The 19789-nt window shown below is 37.5% G+C and overlaps 1 protein-coding gene across 2 annotated transcripts in view; it reads right to left on the reverse strand.

The window, feature by feature from the left end:
* Positions 1 to 475: 475 nt before the first annotated feature.
* Positions 476 to 19789, reverse strand: part of ZNF280C (zinc finger protein 280C) — a 57841-nt gene continuing 38527 nt past the window's right edge. The window contains exons 14-20 of one of the 2 annotated variants that reach the window (XM_058536711.1): positions 17381 to 17512; positions 12328 to 12638; positions 11718 to 11858; positions 5986 to 6048; positions 2468 to 2586; positions 2285 to 2321; positions 476 to 2162 (exon numbers count right to left, since the gene is read on the reverse strand). In XM_058536711.1, the coding sequence (XP_058392694.1) occupies positions 2147 to 2162; positions 2285 to 2321; positions 2468 to 2586; positions 5986 to 6048; positions 11718 to 11858; positions 12328 to 12638; positions 17381 to 17512 (819 nt within the window). In that variant the 3' untranslated portion in view covers positions 476 to 2146. The remainder of the gene's footprint in view (positions 2163 to 2284; positions 2322 to 2467; positions 2587 to 5985; positions 6049 to 11717; positions 11859 to 12327; positions 12639 to 17380; positions 17513 to 19789) is intronic. The other variant, XM_058536712.1, reaches the window with a different exon arrangement.

The following is a 19789-nucleotide window of genomic DNA, read 5'->3' on the forward strand; positions in this document are numbered from 1 at the left end:
CAGGAAGTGGGTCCTCACCAGACACTGAATCTGCCAGTGCCTTGATCATGGACTTCCTAGCCTCCCGAACTGTGAGAAATAGATTTCTATTGTTTATAAGCCACCTAGTCTACGGCATTCTGTTATAGCAGCCCAAACGGACTAAAGCAGTTTCAAAGTACAATTCAAGAAGTTCTGATATTAAGCAGAAAAACCACTCATGATTGAATCAAACAACTTCAGAACCTGCCCACCTTCATGGTTATTAAGATCACAAAGGGACTCTTGCCAGCCTTTCAAGTTCAAGAAATTAGTAAAGTATAAATAGTGAGCTTTTAACTGTGCTGGAGGAAAAACTGCAAGATGCACTCAGTAGATAAAGCTCTCGGTCTGCAGGCTAAGTAATCAGGCTTCCGTGTAAGAAGCAAAGCAACGCTCCTAGTTATATGATAAAATCTACATCTTTTATATGAAGTTACTTGTTAAAATAATTCCTGAGGCACTTTAACAATACAAATTTTATTAAAAAAATAAGTAATAACATCAAAACTGTTCAGCAAATCTATATTCAATGTAACCAAAATAAACAAACACCAAATTAAAAAAAATATACATCTATATATATATGGGCAAGAAACAAGTGCATTTTTTGGTCCCAATATTTTTTGAATATATTATCTTTATCCAAAGGAATTACATTAATGGCTAAGAAGATATGTATTAGATGTACAGAAATGTAACTTTAAAACTTCTTTTAAGGTCTGTAGGAAGTGTTTTTGCCAATTCTTTATGTCTTTGAACTCACAATCACTAAGATAATGATAGTCCCAAGATAGACAGAAGATATAACAACATCTAATGGTCTGAATGATTATCAAATTAAGAAGCTCCCAATAGGTAGCTACATGAAATCTGTAGAGAATTCTAAGGAATTTCTTGGGGTTCTTAACAAAACAAAACAAAACACAAAACAAAAGTTTTAAAGAGAAGAGATTAAAGAGGACATAACAAAACAGACATCAATAAATTTGGTGAAGGATAACATAAAACCAAGATAAAATTAAATTAAACTTTAAAAAAATTTAAAAAAATTTTGAATATTAGTATTGCTGAAAACTGCTAGGGTTAATACTGGATAAAACTTTAAACGACAGTACAAATAACTGTAACTTTGGAACTGTAATTTTAGAAACTTGTTTTCCAAGAACATGAAAGTAACCTTGGTTCCATACACAACCAGTTTTTATATCCTTGGACTGCATGCATGTTAGAGGAAGGGTAAAGGGCAGCAGCCAAAATGATTAAACTTCAACTTGAATGTTGAAGCATTGATTTGATGGGCTTTTCTTGGTCAGAATCGACCCATAAGCTCAAGATCGAGAACCAAAGCCCCAGTGGGAAGTTGTGCTCAATTTGGCGGGCCTTGAGGTCATCTCTGGTCAAATTAGCATCAGCCTTATGGGAGGCCAGTCATGAAGGAAGGGACTCTCCCCAAGATCTGATTTCTTAAGGCCACAACCTAGAGGAGGTCTCACAGTCAAATAATTCACATTCCTTGGAAAGAGAGAACAGGCATCAGTTGTGTCCATCGAAGGGGGACACTGCCCAGGAGTACCCTGGACATTATTTGAAATTTCTGTGTTGCTTCTGCATCTGAAAAATATGAAAAATAGAACAATGACAGACAAGGAATGAGGAGAAAGACAGCTATCTGACCTAAAAATGTAAGACTTAGAAAAAATTAACTAAGAAACCAGACAAAACAGACAAAAAAAGATGAACAGCCATATTGTTTGGAATGCATTATTCTGAAGGGAAGTACAGCAGAGAAAAACAAATTATTTGAAGCAAAGCAAGAAAAGACCATAGCAACAAAAGTTATTTTTGGAGAGAGCCAACTGGAGAAAAAAAGCATATGTTAAGATATGTTAACCTGACACAAAGATAAGGTGGAATAAGAATCTAGTGCCATCTGAAAGCTGAAAAGAGCTGAATAATGAGCGCTAGTGTCATGAACTTGGCTGTTTAACCGCCTTCGTGTGAGAAAACACTTCAGAACTTTGAACTTAGGAAACTGCCTTTGTGTAAGAAAACACTTCAGAACTTTGAACTTAGGAAATTCCAACTTGTCTTGCACCAGGTTGCACGAGCTCCATAGAGCAGGAATCTATTTCAACAAGCGGCTTTAAAAACAAAAACAAAAACAAAATACTTTAATATTTTTCATTTCTGTTAATGATACATTTAAACAATGCAAGTGCTAAAATCTATCAAAGAAAAATGCACTGAATAAAAATAAACTTACTCAGAAGTGGGTTCAGAAGTTGAGGTACTTTCAGGAGCTGAAATTAGAAGAATTCTACATTTAAAATGGCATATATGATGAGTGAGATTATCAATTTAATACATAAGAGCCCATATGGTGGCTGATCAAAAAATACTGGAATAAATATCAGAGATTCAAAGTAACGCAGTTATATATACGTACCATTCTCTATTATAACTTGGCAAGTATGAGTTTTACGTTGACTTAAGTGTTTAGCCATATGATCTAAACCAGAAGAATCACTTAGGAAATCACATTTAAGGCACACTAGAGTAATGCCCCTATGAAAAAAAGAAGACAGAAATAAAAGGTTTTTATCTTTTATGAAAATCTACATACAAGTTCAATAATTATTTTTCCATGCAATAACTCTTGATTTGCTTTTTATGTGTCATGACCATCATTTCCCAATTTTGTTATATAAGCCCAATATATCTGGAATGGTACTTGTTCACATTTAGTGCTTTATGAACTGTTCCCTCTCATACCATTTGCTAAAAGATAGGAGTCAAGGGACCTAAAGCCCAGTCATGGCTCCACTAACAACTTGTATAACTTGTGCAAGGCACAATCTTTCCAGCCTTTGCCCACCTGCAAAACAAGGCTATAATATTCATCCATTCGATATACATTTGCTGAGGACTTTCTTTATACACTCTGTACTACTAGGTGTTAAGGATACAAGAGTGAATGAAAAAAGGTACACTCTGTGGAGCATACAATCTAATGTCTTATTTAAGTGACAGTAAAGTCAGAAAATAAATGGGAAGGCTTTAAAAATAAATCATGTAAGTATTGTCATTATTAGCTTATTAACAAAGCATAAATATACTTTTACAGTTCATTTTAAATTTAAATACTTTTTTGTTTTTTTTTTGTGAGGAGATCAGCCCTGTGCTTAACATCTGCCAATCCTCCTCTTTTTTTTTTTTATGCTGAGAAAGACTGGCCCTGGGCTAACATCTGTGCCCATCTTCCTCCACTTTATATGGGACGCCGCCACAGTATGGCTTGCCAAGCAGTGCGTCAGTGCACAGCCGGGATCCGAACTGGCGAACCCCGGGCCGCTGCAGCGGAGCACGCGCACTTAACCGCTTGCACCACCAGGCCGGCCGCTTAAATACTTTAAATTTAAGTATTTCACCTGTAGAGGACTAGAGACCAGCTGCATACCCTTCACTGACTTCTCCCCTGCAGCTCTAGTCCCAACAGCCTGTTGTGTATTTACACCTAGCTGTCACACTGGCACACCAAAAACAATCCTCCTCAAACTGAAGTCCTGTGCTTCCCTCCCCACCCCTGAAAATCACTCATCCTGACTGGGCTCTCTTATGACACCACGTCCCCGACACAAAGGCTCAAAACTGTAGCTATCTCTGACTCACTTTTTCCTTAAAACAGTCAATATTTCAAGTATTTTATAATATTAACAAATTATTGAGCACTTACTCTGTGTCAGACTGAGAGTTTTAGACATATCATCTCATCAAAGACTTATAACAACCCAAAGAGGGAGGTGCTATAATTATAACTTTTTTATAGAGGACAGGGTCAGGTTTAGTAACCTACAAAGGCCAGGACCAGGTTGGAATCTGAGCCCTTTGATTCCAGAGCCCATGTTCTTAAACAAGATGGGATACCACCTCGCCACCTTAACCTGCCTTCTTAGTCAATCAGTCTTAACTACCACAATAGTCTTAACCAGTCTATGTGCCTCATGCAGCTACTACTCACCTTGTATATCCTTCCAAACTGACCTTCCTTTAGTACCCTTAATTCTACACAAAACACCAATGGTCTCCCCAATGTCCTCAAATTACAATTAAGTCCAAATTCCCTAGCTTTTTTCAAAGATTCCACAATCTGGATCTAAGCTCAAAATTATTCCTCCAGACTTCGATCTTAATACTATGTTATATGAACTGCATGCTCCATCTAAACTGGACTACTAGTCATTCACTGTGTATGCCTTCTGCTTTTTTCCTTTCCGCACTTTCATTCCTGCTTTTTCTTCCAACTAGAATGCCTCTGTGCCTCTTATTACAAACAGAAACCTCTCCTCTCTTTGAAATCAGTAACTCTCATTGCACTTATTACAAAACTCCCTGTATTACTGTAGTTATTTATGTTCACGCCTTATCATAAACATTCATGTACATTCTTTGAAGGTTGGTACCAAGCCTTCTTCATCACTGTCATCTTTACAGGACCTGCTACATTGTGTTACACATGATAGGTGCACAATAAACAGCTAAAGAATGAACACTGTATTTTAACAAAATGGTAATTACAAAATTTATTTTTTTAAAGAATTATGAATGTGCTAAGTCCTATACACAGAAATTAACCAATTTTACATTTAAATTGGAGACCCACACTAGTTGAGAAGAAAGCATTTCTGGTCTTTAAAGTCATAGAATTAATTTAAGCACCAAGTGCACAACCGAGCTTGACAACACTGAGGTAAAAATCAAATTTAAGTTTCATCGTTGGAATTAATAAATCCCTTTTCATTCTTATAAAAATTTTCAGTAAAGGTAATACCCAATATAGCTTACTCTTTTCTAATTCCTTGAGTTTATGAGCTGTTGGTCCAACATTATCCACATATGTCATTTTCAACATATACATTAAGTTACCTAACAAATATTTACGCAGTGCCTACAATGCACCAGGCACTATTCAATGCCCAGCAAATGTCTGGCATAGACAAATATCCAAACTACACACATTCTAGTGAGAAGACACAGACAATAAACAAGAGAGTGAAATATATAATATGTCGGACCGTAAAAAGCTGCCATGAAGAAAAGTAAAGCAAGAAAGAGACATAGAGAGTGCTCAGGGTGGGGCCCAGTGGAAAGGATGCTATTTTAAATGGAGTGGTCAAGGAAAGCCTCACTCATTGGAGTAGAGACCTGAAGGAGGTGAGGGAGCTAGTCATGCATATATCTGGGGAAGAGCAAACGAGGCAGAAGGAATAATAAATACAAAGATTCTAAGACATATCATCCACTCTTCCACTTTTCCACTAACCCAAAGCATCAAAACAAGTATGGGCTAAACTTAAGTCTATGTCTTAGCCTGGTGCTACAAAGATCTTGACACTGATATTTCAAATAGCAATGATAACATGGGCAAAATAATTAAGCTAAGGAAGATGGAGTCAAAAGAATCAGAAGAATGTGGAAAAAAATGATGCTTAGTGGATTCTGAGCTAAGTGTGTGTGGTATAACCAAAATTAATTATCAACGCCTTTAGAAAGGTTCATCAACAATTCCTTCTGTATAGTAACAAGTTGTGCACTTTTCTTCATTTCAAAAAGAAAAAAAACCCAAGAATTATGAAGGCTATATATTGATTAAAACCAAAGAAGTGTTAGTCACTTTACTAGGTATCCTAAACATCTTTTAAATATTCAAATATGTTTGGAGAGCCTTATTTTTTTTTATTTTATAATGCAAATCCATGAAACTTTCATCTTAATGCCTAACACCACCGAAACAAAGTTTAGCCAGAGAATATAGTCTATCCTTTCTTTGATCTAAGGATATAATGAACAGAACTCCAAGATGTCCAGTAGCAATCATTTCATTTTCCAAACTAGGAACTCCAGCATCAGGTTAAAAAACGTTACTACAATTTTTCAAAAGAGAATGGAAAAAGATCAACTAGTTACCTGAGAGTTCCAGAATGCTTCTTAAAAATATAAAACCGTTTACTTGGATGGTTGCTATGAGAGCTGGAGAGACAAGAGACAAATGAGATTTTATTATATAATAAGTCATATTAATGTTATGACCATATTTCAATCTATGCTTAGTTTCCTAGTTTTAAATAAAAGATCATTAAATTATAAAATTCTATTAGTCATCTCGGTTTAATTCAAGATTTTTATCTTACATTTCATTTTACCTATGTGTTTTCTAACAACATATTTCCCTGTGAATATTCTAAAATAAGCAGTATCTCACCAGTATAAAGACTCTAAAAGCTAAAACTGCAAAGGGCATCAAATTAAATATTTTCAACTATTAAGAGTTGAAAACAATTTAAAAGGTATTTTATAATTATGTATTTTGCTATAATATAAATTGTTTTGCTATAATATAAATTATGAATAATAATTATTTATCATTTTCTAATCTTTTTTGTGTGTGTGTGTGAGGAAGATCAGCCCTAACATCTGCCAATCCTCCTCTTTTTTTTTGCTGAGGAAGACCGGCCCTGGGCTAACATCCGTGCCCATCTTCCTCCACTTTATATGGGACACTGCCACAGCACGGCTTACCAAGCAGTGCGTCAGTGTGCGCCCGGGATCCGAACCAGCAAACCCCGGGCTGCCGCAGCAGAGCGTGCACACTTAACTGCTTGTGCCACCGGGCCGACCCTCTAATCTTAATATACTTAGCAAGGGGGGAGAATCCTTGAAGTAAATGCTACTTGGGCTAAATGGCATTACTTACCATTAGTAAAATGACATATATACATATATTTTTTTGGTGAGGAAGATTAGCCCTGAGCTAACATCCGTTGCCAATCCTCCTCTTTTTGTTGAAGAATATTGGCCCTGGGCCAACATCTATGCCCATCTTCCTCTACTTTACATGGGACGCTGCCACAGCATGGCTTGATAAGCGGTGTGTCGGTGTGTGCTCGGGATCCGAACCTGTGAACCCCAGGCTGCCGAAGTGGAGTGTGCAAACTTAACCGCTACGCCACCGGGCCGGCCCCAGTAAAATGAAATATTTAAAGAATCTTTTGCAATTACTAAGAGAGATTTTAAGGAAAGCGCATCAAAGGAAGCAGAGCTCATGAGTTAAACCATACATCCTCTGCTCACAGAACAGAAAACTACTAACCGAATTTTGCAACCAATGGCAACAGCTTTTATATAACCTCTAAATCGATAGTTTTCCTGTATAAGAAAGCCAGGCAGGATTAGCCAAGATTAGCACAGCACAGTATTACTCAAAGTGTGGTCCATGGACCAGCAGCATCTGCATCACCTGTGAACTTATTAGAAATGCAAAGTCTCAGGTCCCACACCAGACCTACTGCATTAATCTCTGGCAGTGGGGCCCGGAAATCAGTTTCAACAAGTTTTTCAGGTGATTCTTATGCAAGCTAAAGTTTGAGAAGCACCAGCCCTAGCTTTCACTGACAGACCCAAACCAGCCAACACCCCAGGTCAATGGTTACCCTTAGACACAAGGTAACTATCACCAGCATACCATATATGCACGGGAAAAGAAAGATTCTGGCTAGCTATAATCCCAAGGAAATATCCTCAGAATAGGTGCCCTGGTGAATACAAAGAACTGCTCTCTCACGTAGATAAGACAGACACATAATATGAGGTAGAATGTCTGAATGGTACAGAATTCAAAGAAAGGAATGATTCCTATGAGTAGCTGTGGTGATCATACTTCATAGAAGAAGGTGAACTGAGAGGGAAGGAGAGGAGCACTCCAAGGAATAACAAAGAATAAGGAAAAGCCCCTTAGATATTGAATATGAGACAAACTATGTGTTGGGCAAGATTAATTAATTTGGGGGGCCTGACTTCTGGTTACAGAGTTGGTATGAGCTGGGAGTAAAGGTACTCAACTTCTGAGAAAACGAAGCTTCTGTACATATAGAGCGCAAGCCTATGACAAAAGTCTACACTGGGTCAGAGTGAGGGTGTACCATTCAGGGGGAGGTACCTGAGGCAACAAGGGAAGCAAGGTACCACTAAAGAAGAGGAAATGCAAAGAGACCTACAAGGCCCTTAAAAGAGTAGAACTGGAAGCTTTGAGTTCTATATGAGGCTAATGATGAGTAAACGCTCAGGGTGTGTGATGACAATGCAGCACAGGTTTGGGGCTCACTGAAAAGTAGGAGAAGATTATGAAGGAAGCCTGGGGCCATTTTGGAATATTCTGGGATAGAATGAGATTGGAGGTCCTACAAGACAGTTGAGGAGATTATGGAAAATGGGACAGGGGAGGCCAGAATGACCCATGGGTTTAAGAAACACCAAAAATATTTTCCAATTTAATCTCCTATAAATTAGGGGCAGAATTAAAGCCCCATGGGGGGAGCCATACGTTTGGCACAGAATAAGAGACTAGCATTCTTCCCAGCAGTATACTAAGAGAAAGGTTGGCTGGGGCCTGGTTTAGAGCAACTGAAGTGTGGATGCAGAACCACTGTAGTAGTTGGGAGGCAGAGTGGTAAACTGCAGAAGGTGAACCCTCAGGAAGCCACGATGAATGGTGGTAGATCAAGAGAACTCCACAGGCTTCAGAAACTTGAAGTGTGTTATTTTCGGCTGATGCTCCACGTTTATGCAAATGACACCTTGAAAAAGACTGAGTTTAAAGGGTATTGGGGTGATAGTAGTTTGTATCCTAGAAGGACAATAATGTTTAACTTATTTGTGTTCTTTATAGATGCCAGCGAGTCAAAGGTGAAAATATCTATCAAAAGTTTGAGATGAAGAGTTGGATCTCTGGAAAACTCAGCATTGAAATTGGAGGATTTACAATTAAGAGGTAAAAGATAAAACTCTGAGAGTGGTTAAGGTACCAGGAACTGGAATGTAAAGAGGCAAGAAGAGTTGAGGAAAGAAAAAGTAATGAAATAGAGGAGTAGCCAAAAAGGAAGAAAAAATGGTGTTAACAGTTTAAGAGAAGTTGAGGAGAAGAGTTTCAAAAGTGAGTGATCAAAAGGATCAAATACTCTAAAGAAGTCACAAAGGAGTAAGAATGAAAAATAGTACATTTAGTGGTTAGGACATGACTGATAACCTTTAAAGGGGCAGCTTTAACTGATAAGTGGGGGTGATACTCAAATTACAAAGGGTAAACAAATGACAAGACAGTAAAGAGGGGCCGGCTCTGTGGTGTAGTGGTTAAGTTTGGTGCACTCTGCTTCAGCAGCCCAGGTTTGCGGGTTTGGATCCCGGGTGCAGACCTACACCACTTGTCAGCCATGCTGTGGTGGTGTCCCACATACAAAATAGAGGAAGATGGGCACAAATGTTAGCTCAGGGCTAACCTTCCTCAAGCAAAAAAAAAAAAAAAAGACAGTAAAGAATACACCTTACAGAGCCAGCCCTGGTGGTCTAGTGGTTAAGATTTAGCGCTTTTATGGCTGCGGCCCAGGTTTGTTTCCTGGTCATGGAACCAGGCGACTCACATAAGGAATTAAACTAACAAATAGGAGGGGCCAGCCCAGTGGTGGTATGGTGAAGTTTGGTGTGCTCTGCTTCGGCTGCCCCAGGTTCACGGATTCAGATCCCAGGCGCAGACCTATACCACTCATCAAGCCATGCTGTGGCAGTGACCCACATACAAAATAAAGGAAGATGGGCAAAGATGTTACCTCAGGGCCACCCTTCCTCACCAATAACAAAGCAAACAAAAAACTAACAACTAGGACACACTCATGTGCTGAAGCTTTTTTTTTTAAGGTGTGGAAGATTGTCCCTGAGCTCACATCTGTGCCAGTCTTCCTCTATTTTGCATGTGGGATGACACCACAGCATGGCTTGATGAGCACTGTGTAGGTCTGTACCTGGGATCCGAACCTGTGAACCCTGGGCCACTCACAGCAGAGCTTGCAAACTTAACCACTACACCACCCGGTGAGCCCCCACTGAAGCTTTAAAAAAAAAGGATACTCCTTACAAATATTGACAGTAAAAGGAAGACAAGAAAATATGCAAAGAAAAGGCAAATCTTCTTTATCCTAAAAAAAAAAATACCTGATAATATTTGCAGGCAGAAGGAATGTGGTAGAGAGAAAGAGATGAAATGAAGGAAATGAGCGTCAGGATAAACTTGGAAAAAGTAGGACATGACTTTTTCTGAGATTAATGTCTGGATGAAGGGGGAAAAAAAACTTGTAGAAAAATATTAATCTTGGAAAAAATGAAAAGGATGACTTCTGAGTATTTAGTAGGCAAGGTTAACAACTGAGATACTAGAAGAAAATCTTGAGGGTACTGAAGAGGATTTAAACAGATGTTGTAGATAAAAACAAAGGGGTGTTTTTAAAAAGACAGGACCAAATTAAAGTTAAAGGTCATGAATTCAGAGCTGACTGAATCAAGCACAGTTTGACTGTCTAGAACTGAGCATAGAGAAAGATCAAGACAACAGATTCAAGGATAGCAAGGTTGAGCATGACTGAAGATATAAAGGATTCTAGAACAAAAACAAAGCAACGTTCAAAACAGATGACCTTGAAAGTGAGATTGACTATAAAGTTGGATTGGTGCTGCTAGACTGAAAAGAGAGGTCAAGACTCTGATAGTCTGAGGATATGAGAATTAAAATGAATGAATATTGTATATGAAGAGGTAAGTGGCATGGTGGTAAGGAAGGGGGTACAACATGTCAGAGGTGGATGTGAATGCTGGCATTAAAGAAGTCAAGGTACCATGAGATCAGGCTGATCATCAAGCGTAAAAAAACTCTGTGAGCCAAGTGCTGAAGCCATAAAAAAAGTGGGCAAATCTTTGAAAGTGGTAGTTGACTATGAACAAAAAGTAACAGAGAGGTCTTGATATAATCTGCAAGTAAACCACTTTTATTGCTTATACTTTATTTCTGACTGAAAATAAATGGAACTACCTTAATTTCAATAATCAACTTAGCATACTTATATCTGAACAATTTTTGTGTATTTAAAAAAATCCATCCTGAAAGAATAAAGTAAGCTCCTATTAATGAGGTCCAAATGAAAGTAATGTGGGCTCTAAAGTCTTTCTCTAGCATAGAGTACATGGTAGGTGCTCAAATAATGTAAACTGAATTGATGTATGAAAAGAAATTCCAACAGAAGCATGACTGGAATATCCCTGTGGTCTCTCATTTCATATTTCAATGAATGAATGCAAAGATGGATGGCTTGAAAGATAAATGCATTCAGATGGATGAGAGAGAGGGAGGAACGGAGGGGAGAGAGAGAATGAGAAAGAGAGAGAGAGAGCGTGAGCACGTGAACACCAATAATGTCAATAATGTTCTTAGCATCTTTGACAAACCTGGAGTCTCTCAAAGTGACTGCTTCGAAGAGGATAACACTCATATGGTTACATGTACTTATTTAATAAATATTTTGAAAACATTTAAAATTTTATGTTTGAAAATAACTGCTTTTTGAAAGACAGTAAAACAAATTTCCCTAACAAACTTATTCTAATATCATTAGTCTAACTGTTCTTAAAATTTTTATCCCACTAATTTTATGAGTTATTTTGCTGGAAAATAGCACTGAGTAATACCCTAGAAGTTCCCTATTGCTAGATCCTTTTAGCTCCTTGATGTGACAAACTGGCTTCTAATAAGACAATTTTGTTTTCAAAAGACAAACATCTTGAATGGCAATTTTGATTGGCAGTGTACATCTTTAACTCACCTCACCATATGATTTATAAAGGCTTTGTTACAGTTAGTGTTGTATTTGCAAAAATTACAGTGAATATATATTGAAAAGTGGCTTGCAAAATCTTTTATTTTGGAATGACATTCAATGCACTTGTGAACTCCCCGACGACACCTTATGGAGACAGAAAAAATGATAAAAATATATTATAAAACAAAAATAATCAGGTAAAGCCTTATTAACATTTTATTAATTGAAACCAAGATGTTTAAATTAACATCTTTAAATAGAGACTTATAATTTGAAAGTTTGCTTTGAAACAACAAGCTAGAACAAGTGTAAAAAGTCTAACACCAGTTAACGTTTCCCTGGAATAAAAAGGATCACATTAACCAATTCAACTATCACAAGATAGAAGCATAAAATGTAAGATTAATGTAAAAGAGGACAATTATACAATAAACACAGCAATTCAAGCTCTGCTCACCAGTTGTAAAAAGTACCTTTTTATTATCTGCTTGACCTTTATGCACATATCATGGAAATGTGCAAGGAAGTTCTGTGATTTGGTAGATTATATTAAAATAAACTTTTAATATTCACTATTAAAGTAGTATTGTATATCAGGAATAAAAGATATTACCTTAAGTTCTTCAAAGCTATGCTGATTTTATTTTTTCTGTTGCGTTGTTTCTTTTGCTTGTAAGAGGTTTTCGCTTTGCATTTAGATGTACCTCTACCTTGCTTACTTGCATTAGGTTTACTTGCAGTGGATGCAGTTGCATGAGGCTTACTTGTTTTAGATTTACTTGCATTAGCTTTTGTGGGATTTTTAGCAGTTGTACTTTTCGACTTTGGAGGTGAGACCTGAAGAGAAGAAGTGCTTGGAGTACTACTGGAAGATGTAGTTGATGGCCTCGAATGAAGAGGTCCAATTGAAGCTCGAATAGTAACCTATAAAAATGAAGGCAATATATATTTTTAGAAAATTAATCTCACATTAATATTAAAAAGATCACAGCAAGCCCTCACATTATGGTCAATTGGTTTTTGACAAGGGTGCCAAAACAATTCAGTGAGGGAAACAATTGTCTTATCAACAAATGGTGCTGGGACAACTGGATATCTATAAGCAAAAGAAGGAATTTGGATCACTACCTCATTCTAGATACAAAAATTAACTCAAAATGTATCAAAAGACCAAATTATGAGCTAAAACTATAAAACTTTTAGAAGAATACATAGGAGTAAATCTTGGGTTAGGCAATGATTTCTTAAATATGACACCAAAAGCACAGGCAACCACGGGGGTCAGCCTGGTGGTGTAGTGGTTAAGTTCGCGCACTCCACTTTGGCGGCCTGGGGTTTGCAGGTTCAAATCCCAGGTGTGGACCGATGTACCACTCAACAAGCCATGCTGTGGCAGCATCCCACATACAAAATAGAGGAAGATGGGCACAGATCTCAGGGCCAATTTTCCTCACCAAAAAAAAAACAAAAAAAAAGAAAGCACAAGCAACCAAAGAAAAAATAAATTAGACTTCATAAAAATTTAAAACTTTTGTGCTTCAAAGGACACCATTAAGAAAGTGCAAAGACAACATACAGAATGAGAGAAAATATTTGCAAATCATATCTCTAATAAGGGACTTGTATACAGAATATATAAAGAACTCTTAACTCAATAAAAAGACAAATAAATAAAAATGAGCAAATAATCTGAATAGGCATTTCTTCAAAGAAGATATACAAATGGCCAATAAGCACATCAAAGGTGCTCAACATTAATAATCATCAAGGAAATTGCAAATCAAAACTCCAATGAGATATTACTTCAGACCAACTAGAATGGATACAACAAAAAAGACAGATAATAACAAGTGTTGACAAGCATGTGGAGAAACTGCAATCCTCATATATTGCTGGTGGGAATGTACAATGGTGTAGTAGCTTTGGAAAACAGTCTGGCAGTTCCTCAAAAAGTTAAACATAAGACTTATCATATAACCCAGTAATTCCACTCCTAGGTGTTCTACTCCTAGCAGTTCTACCCGAGAGAAATGAAAAACTATGTCCACACAAAAACTTGTATGTGAATTTTCATAGAAGCATTATTCATAAAAGCCAAAAAGTAGAAACAACCCAAATATCCACCAACTGATGAATGGATAAATAAAATATGGTCTACCGATACAATAGAATAATATTCAGCCATAAAAATGAATGAAGTACTGATACAAGTTACAATACGGATGAATCTGAGAAACATGCTAAGTGAAAGAAACTAGTCATAAAAGACCACATATTCTAAGATTTCATTGTGCAGGTTACATCAATTCATCATACAGCATGGAGAGTCTAATAATATTCACAATTTCCTTAAAGGGAGCTAACATAAAATTTATCATCTAGGATTCAGAAAAAGAAAATGTTTGATTATACTCATTGATTAATAATGGATAACACAGTCCCCTATTAACAGTCTACTTATTTATTTATTTATTGGGTTTCAAGTGCTTTTTTTGTTAATTGCAGTAACATTGGTTTATAACATTGTATAAATTTCATGTGTACATCATTATACTTCTATTTCTGCATAGATTACATCACGTTCATCACCCAAAGACTAATTACAATCCATCACCACACACATGTGCCTAATCATCCCTTTTGCTCTCCTCTCTCCCCGGTAACCACCAATCCAATCTCTGTCTCTATCTGTTTGTTTGCGGTTGTTTTTATCTTCTACTTATGAGTGAGATCACATGGTATTTGACCTTCTCCCTTTGACTTCTTTCGCTTAGCATAATACCCTCAATGTCCATCCGTGTTGTCACAAATGGCTGGATTTGATCATTTCTTATGGCTGAGTAGTATTCCATTGTGTATATATACCACAACTTCTTTATCCATTTGTCCCTTGATGGGCACTCAGGTTGCTTCCAAGTCTTGGCTATTGTGAATAACGCTGCAATGAACACAGGGGTGCATGTATCTTTACACATTCGTGTTTTCACATTCTTTGGATAAATACCCACCAGTGGAATAGCTGGATCGTATGGTAGTTCTACCCTTAATTTTTTGAAGAATCTCCATACTGTTTTCCATAGTGGCTGCACCAGTTTGCACTCCCACCAGCAGTGTACGTGAGTTCCATTCTCTCCACATCCTATCCAACACTTGTTGTTTCCTGTGTTGTTAATTTATAGCCATTCTGACGGGTGTGAGGTGATATCTCGTTGTAGCTTTGATTTGCATTTCCCTGATAGTTAATGATGTTGAACATCTTTTCATGTGCCTGTTGGCCATCTGTATATCTTCTTTGGAGAAATGTGTGTTCAGGTCTTTTGCCCATTTTTAATTGGGTTGTTAGTTTTTCTGTTGAGATGTATGAGTTCTTTATATATTTTGGATATTAATCCCTTATCAGATATGTGGTTTGCAAATACCTTCTCCCAATTGTTAGGTTGTCTTTTCGTTTTGTTGATGGTTTCCTTGGCTGTACAGAAGCTTTTTAATTTGATGTAGTCCCATTTGTTTATTTTTTCTATTGTTTCCCTTGCCTGGTCAGACATGGTACTTGAAACTATGCTGCTAAGACCAAGGTCGAAGAGTGTACTGCCTATGTTTTCTTCTAGAAGTTTCATGGTTTCAGGTCTTACATTCAAGTCTTTAATCCATTTTGAGTTAATTTTTGTGTATGGTGTAAGATAATGGTCTACTTTCATGTTTTTGCATGTGGCTGTCCAGTTTTCCCAACACCATTTATTAAAGAGACTTTCCTTTCTCCATTGTATGATGTTGGCTCCTGTGTCGAAAATTAGGTGTCCAGAGATGTGTGGTTTTATTTCTGGGCTCTTTATTCTGTTCCATTGATCTGTGTGTCTGTTTATGTGCCAGTACCATGCTGTTTTGATTATTATAGCTAATCAGGGAGTGTGATACCTCCAGCTTTGTTCTTTTTTCTCAGGATTCTTTTGGCTATTCGGGGTCTTTTGTTGTTCCATACAAATTTTAGGATTCTTTGTATTAACATTCTCTTTAATCATTTGACTATACTATCTCTATATACTTGAGGAGCAGCCAATACGGAAGTCCTATGAAATACATGTGGTTTGGTATCATACAAAACACCAAACCAGGAGTTAAAAGACCCAAGGTTAAATCTCACTACTACCTCTTTCTAGCCATGTGACCTTAAGTAAGTAACTTATCCTCTCTAAGCCTCCTCATCTATAATATGGGAATAACACCTGCCTTGTCTACCTCATTGAATTGCTACATGGATTAAATAATAGAATGTATGAAAAAGCACACTGAAAAGCTCAATTCTAAAGTGCTACAAGACATTTAGTATTATTATTATTACAACATACTAATTATTACTATTATTATTAATAAGAGAAGATATGAGAGAGGACTGCACTGTTTACATTAGTATTCTGCATGTCTAGTCCCTGCATGGAATGAATGGATTCCAGGAAAGGGAATAATAGGTGAAGGAGACTGGATAGCTTCTCTCACTCTAGATCTTCAGAGCATTGCTTTACATTATTTTAAATAATTCAAATAGCAGACATACTCATATTCAAAGATAAGTCCTCAAAGCCAAATATAAATGTTTGGGAATTATTTCACTTTGGATTATGCATCCCTCCAGTGGAGCAAATAGTCAGGAGCTGACTTTACATTAAAAAGTCAGAGAAAACAGACGTACATAAGGCCAACAGGAAACAGGAAATATGTAGTCAGATGTGTGTTTGCTCACTTAAAATAGCAATGCCATTCAGGAGCAGAACTTGCTTCTCTGAGAGTAGACTCAGCAATACCAATTTCCACAAACTATGGCATTCAAGGCACTATGATAGATTCTGCGGGTACAAAGATAAATTAAACATGATTCCTGACCTTATGGTCTAGCAGCTGAAGCAGACATATATGCTGCCAACTGGACTAGCTCAATAGCCTATAGAATATTGAAATAACCTGTTGAGTCAGTCTACAGTTAACCTAGTTGTACTCACTACAAAGGAATACGCTCCAATGTAGCACACATCAATTAACTTAAAAAACAATGGATGAAGTTTTTCTTGCCAAGCATAAGAGTGGTAAAACCTTAAATTAAAATCTTTATTTTTATTTTTTGCAAGGAAGATCAGCCCTGAGCTAACATCCATGCCAATCCTCTTCTTTTTGCTGAGGAAGCCTGGCCCTGAGCTAACATCCATGCCGATCTTCCTCCACTTTATGTGGGACGCCGCCACAGCATGGCCGGCAAGCAGTGCGTTGGTGTGTGCCCGGGATCCGAACCCAGGCCACCAGCAGTGGAGCACGTGCACTGAACCGCTACACCACGGGGCCAGCCCCCTAAAATTAAAATCTTAATGACAATCAGAAATGAACTTTTTTTTTTGGTGAGGAAGATTGGCCCTGAGCTAACATCTGTGTCAGTCTTCCTCTATTTTGTATGATGGGATGCTGCCACAGCATGGCTTGATGAGAGGTATGTAGGTCCATGCCCGGGATCTGAACCCGTGAACACTGGGCCACCAAAGCAGAGTGCGTGAACCTAACCACTATACCACCTGGCCGGCTCCAGAAGTCAATTTTAATATTATATTCAGTAGATAAAACCAGGCAGGCATTTATTTCTATTATCATATAAAATGTTAAAATACAACATATTTAAAACTCACTTTTGTACCAGGAGGCAATCCTTCTAGCTCTTTAGGCTTTATAAATGTCCGATGCTGGGTCTTGTGATCCATTTTCTCCTTGCAGGTCAAAAATTGTAGTCTGCATTTTGTACAACGATGAACTCCTTTTTTCTGTTTACAAAAAAAATATTAGAAATAATCATTTCTACCCCCACGAATCCTGAGACTTAAAATTGCTCTTAATTCTAATAGCTAAATAATTTCACAACCAGTATTTTACCATATCCCATCATAAATAATATCAAAATATTATTTCATTCTTTAAAAGCATTTCTTGCATTAGGATTTGGGTTTCAAAAGTATTTGTTACCACTTGGTAATCGACATAAAAATTATATCAATTAGGTTTCAATGGGAAAAGTCCCATATCATTTGTAGTGTGAAAGCTTTTCTAATTATAAATTTGAAGTATAAAATATTCAAACACATGATACTGTAAAAATGAGCTGTATTATATTTTTATCATTGAAAAGAGCAAATTCTTTTTAATTTTTATTTCAATTTGTTGTGTAAGTTGGCACAATAAATTGAAATTTCTAGAACCAAACAAATTTAACCAGACACTCCCCAAAAAGTTATGTTATAGAAATGGTTGTATAAAGCAGTGCTGTCCAGTAGAACTTTCTACAGTGATGATAATGTTCTATAGCTGACTGTCCAATATGGTATCCACTAGCCACATGTGGTTATTGAGCACTTGAAATGTGGTAACTGCAACAGAAGAACTGATTTTTAACTTTTATTTAGTTTTAATTAATTTAAATTTAAATAGACACATGTGGCTAGTGGCTATGATGTTGGACAGAATGGGTATAGAAGCATAAATCAGAGCAACTGATCCCAATCTACTATTTGACTGTGTCCCTTCTCAAACCCGGTCCTATTATTTTGCCAATGGTAAATAGGACCCAAGAGAGATCTAAGTCACTTGCTCATAGCTAGTTAGTGTTCTTTCCACTCTTTATTATCAATTGTAATCTTTATGTATATGCTCTCATTAGTTAAAAAATATATTTTATATTTATATGTAAATTTAGAACAATATACAAATACAAAAGAATGTTTTCCCTAAAGCAGTACCTCCACAGGCCCATCACTATTTCCATTTAAAACACGAATAATCATTTAGGACAATCAATTGAGGTAACATATATGAAAGCACCTAGAAGTTACTGGTGTATAGCAGGCATTTAATAAATAAAAGTTCTTTACAAAGTTCAAAGCGCTATATAAATATAACATGTTTGTATTGCTATTTTAGTTTCATCTTAAGACTATTTTAGAAGTTTGGTGCATTGGATCATATCATAAGTACAGGCAATGTAAACAGATTCACCTATACGTGCTCACGAGAGGGGGAAAGAGGGAAAAAAAAATCTCAGTCAAGAAACAGATAGCAAGCGAATAGGACAGATAGAAAGTTCCCCAGAGTACAGTTCCCAGAAATCTTTTCTCTACCTGTGCCTATATCTCATCCAGTTTCATGATTTTAAATAGCATCCTTCCAACTGCCTACTCAACATCACTTCTTGCTGTCTAATAGGCATTTCAAATCAACATGGACAAAACTGAACTCTAGATTTCCTCCCATCCACCTGCAAAATAAAATCCGTTCCTTCCTGGGGCTGGCCCAGTGGTGTAGTGGTTAAGTGCGCGCACTCCGCTTCGGTGGCCCGAGGGTTCACAGGTTCGGATCCCGGGTGCGCACCGATGCACCGCTTGTCAAGCCATGCTGTGGCAGCATCCCATATAAAGTGGAGGAAGATGGGCATGGATGTTAGCCCAGGGCCAATCTTCCTCGGCAAAAAGAGGTGGATTGGCATCAGATGTTAGCTCAGGGCTGATCTTCCTCACACACAAAAAAATCTGTTCCTTCCTTAGTCTTCCCAATATTGCAGTACATGGGAATGCCATTCTTGCAGCTGCTCAGGACAGAAGAGCTTGGTCACTCTTAATTCTTCTCTTTCTCTCACACCCCACATCCAATCATTAATAAAACCTGTCAGCTCTACCTTCAAACACATAATCTTTCCACTTTTCATCACCTCCAACCAATGCCACCATACCAGTCCAAGCCACTCACCTGGACTCTGGCAATAGCCTCCTACCTTCTCCTTGTTTCCACCCTTTCCTCCCAACAGTCTATTCTCTCCATAGCTGCCGCAGTGATCGCTCACATGCTTACACCCTCTAATGGCTTCCATAACACTCCAAAATCCTGACTTTGGCTTACAAGGCCCTACACCATCTGCCCTGCATTCTATTGCTACAACCTCATTTCCTACTACTCTTCCTCCCACTTGTTTACCATCCTCCAGCCACACTGGCCTCCTTCCTACTCCTTGAACATCTAGATATATGCTCGCCTCACTGCTTACTTACTGTTCC

This window comes from Diceros bicornis, chromosome X (genome assembly GCF_020826845.1).
Source record: "Diceros bicornis minor isolate mBicDic1 chromosome X, mDicBic1.mat.cur, whole genome shotgun sequence".
Lineage (NCBI taxonomy): Eukaryota > Metazoa > Chordata > Mammalia > Perissodactyla > Rhinocerotidae > Diceros > Diceros bicornis.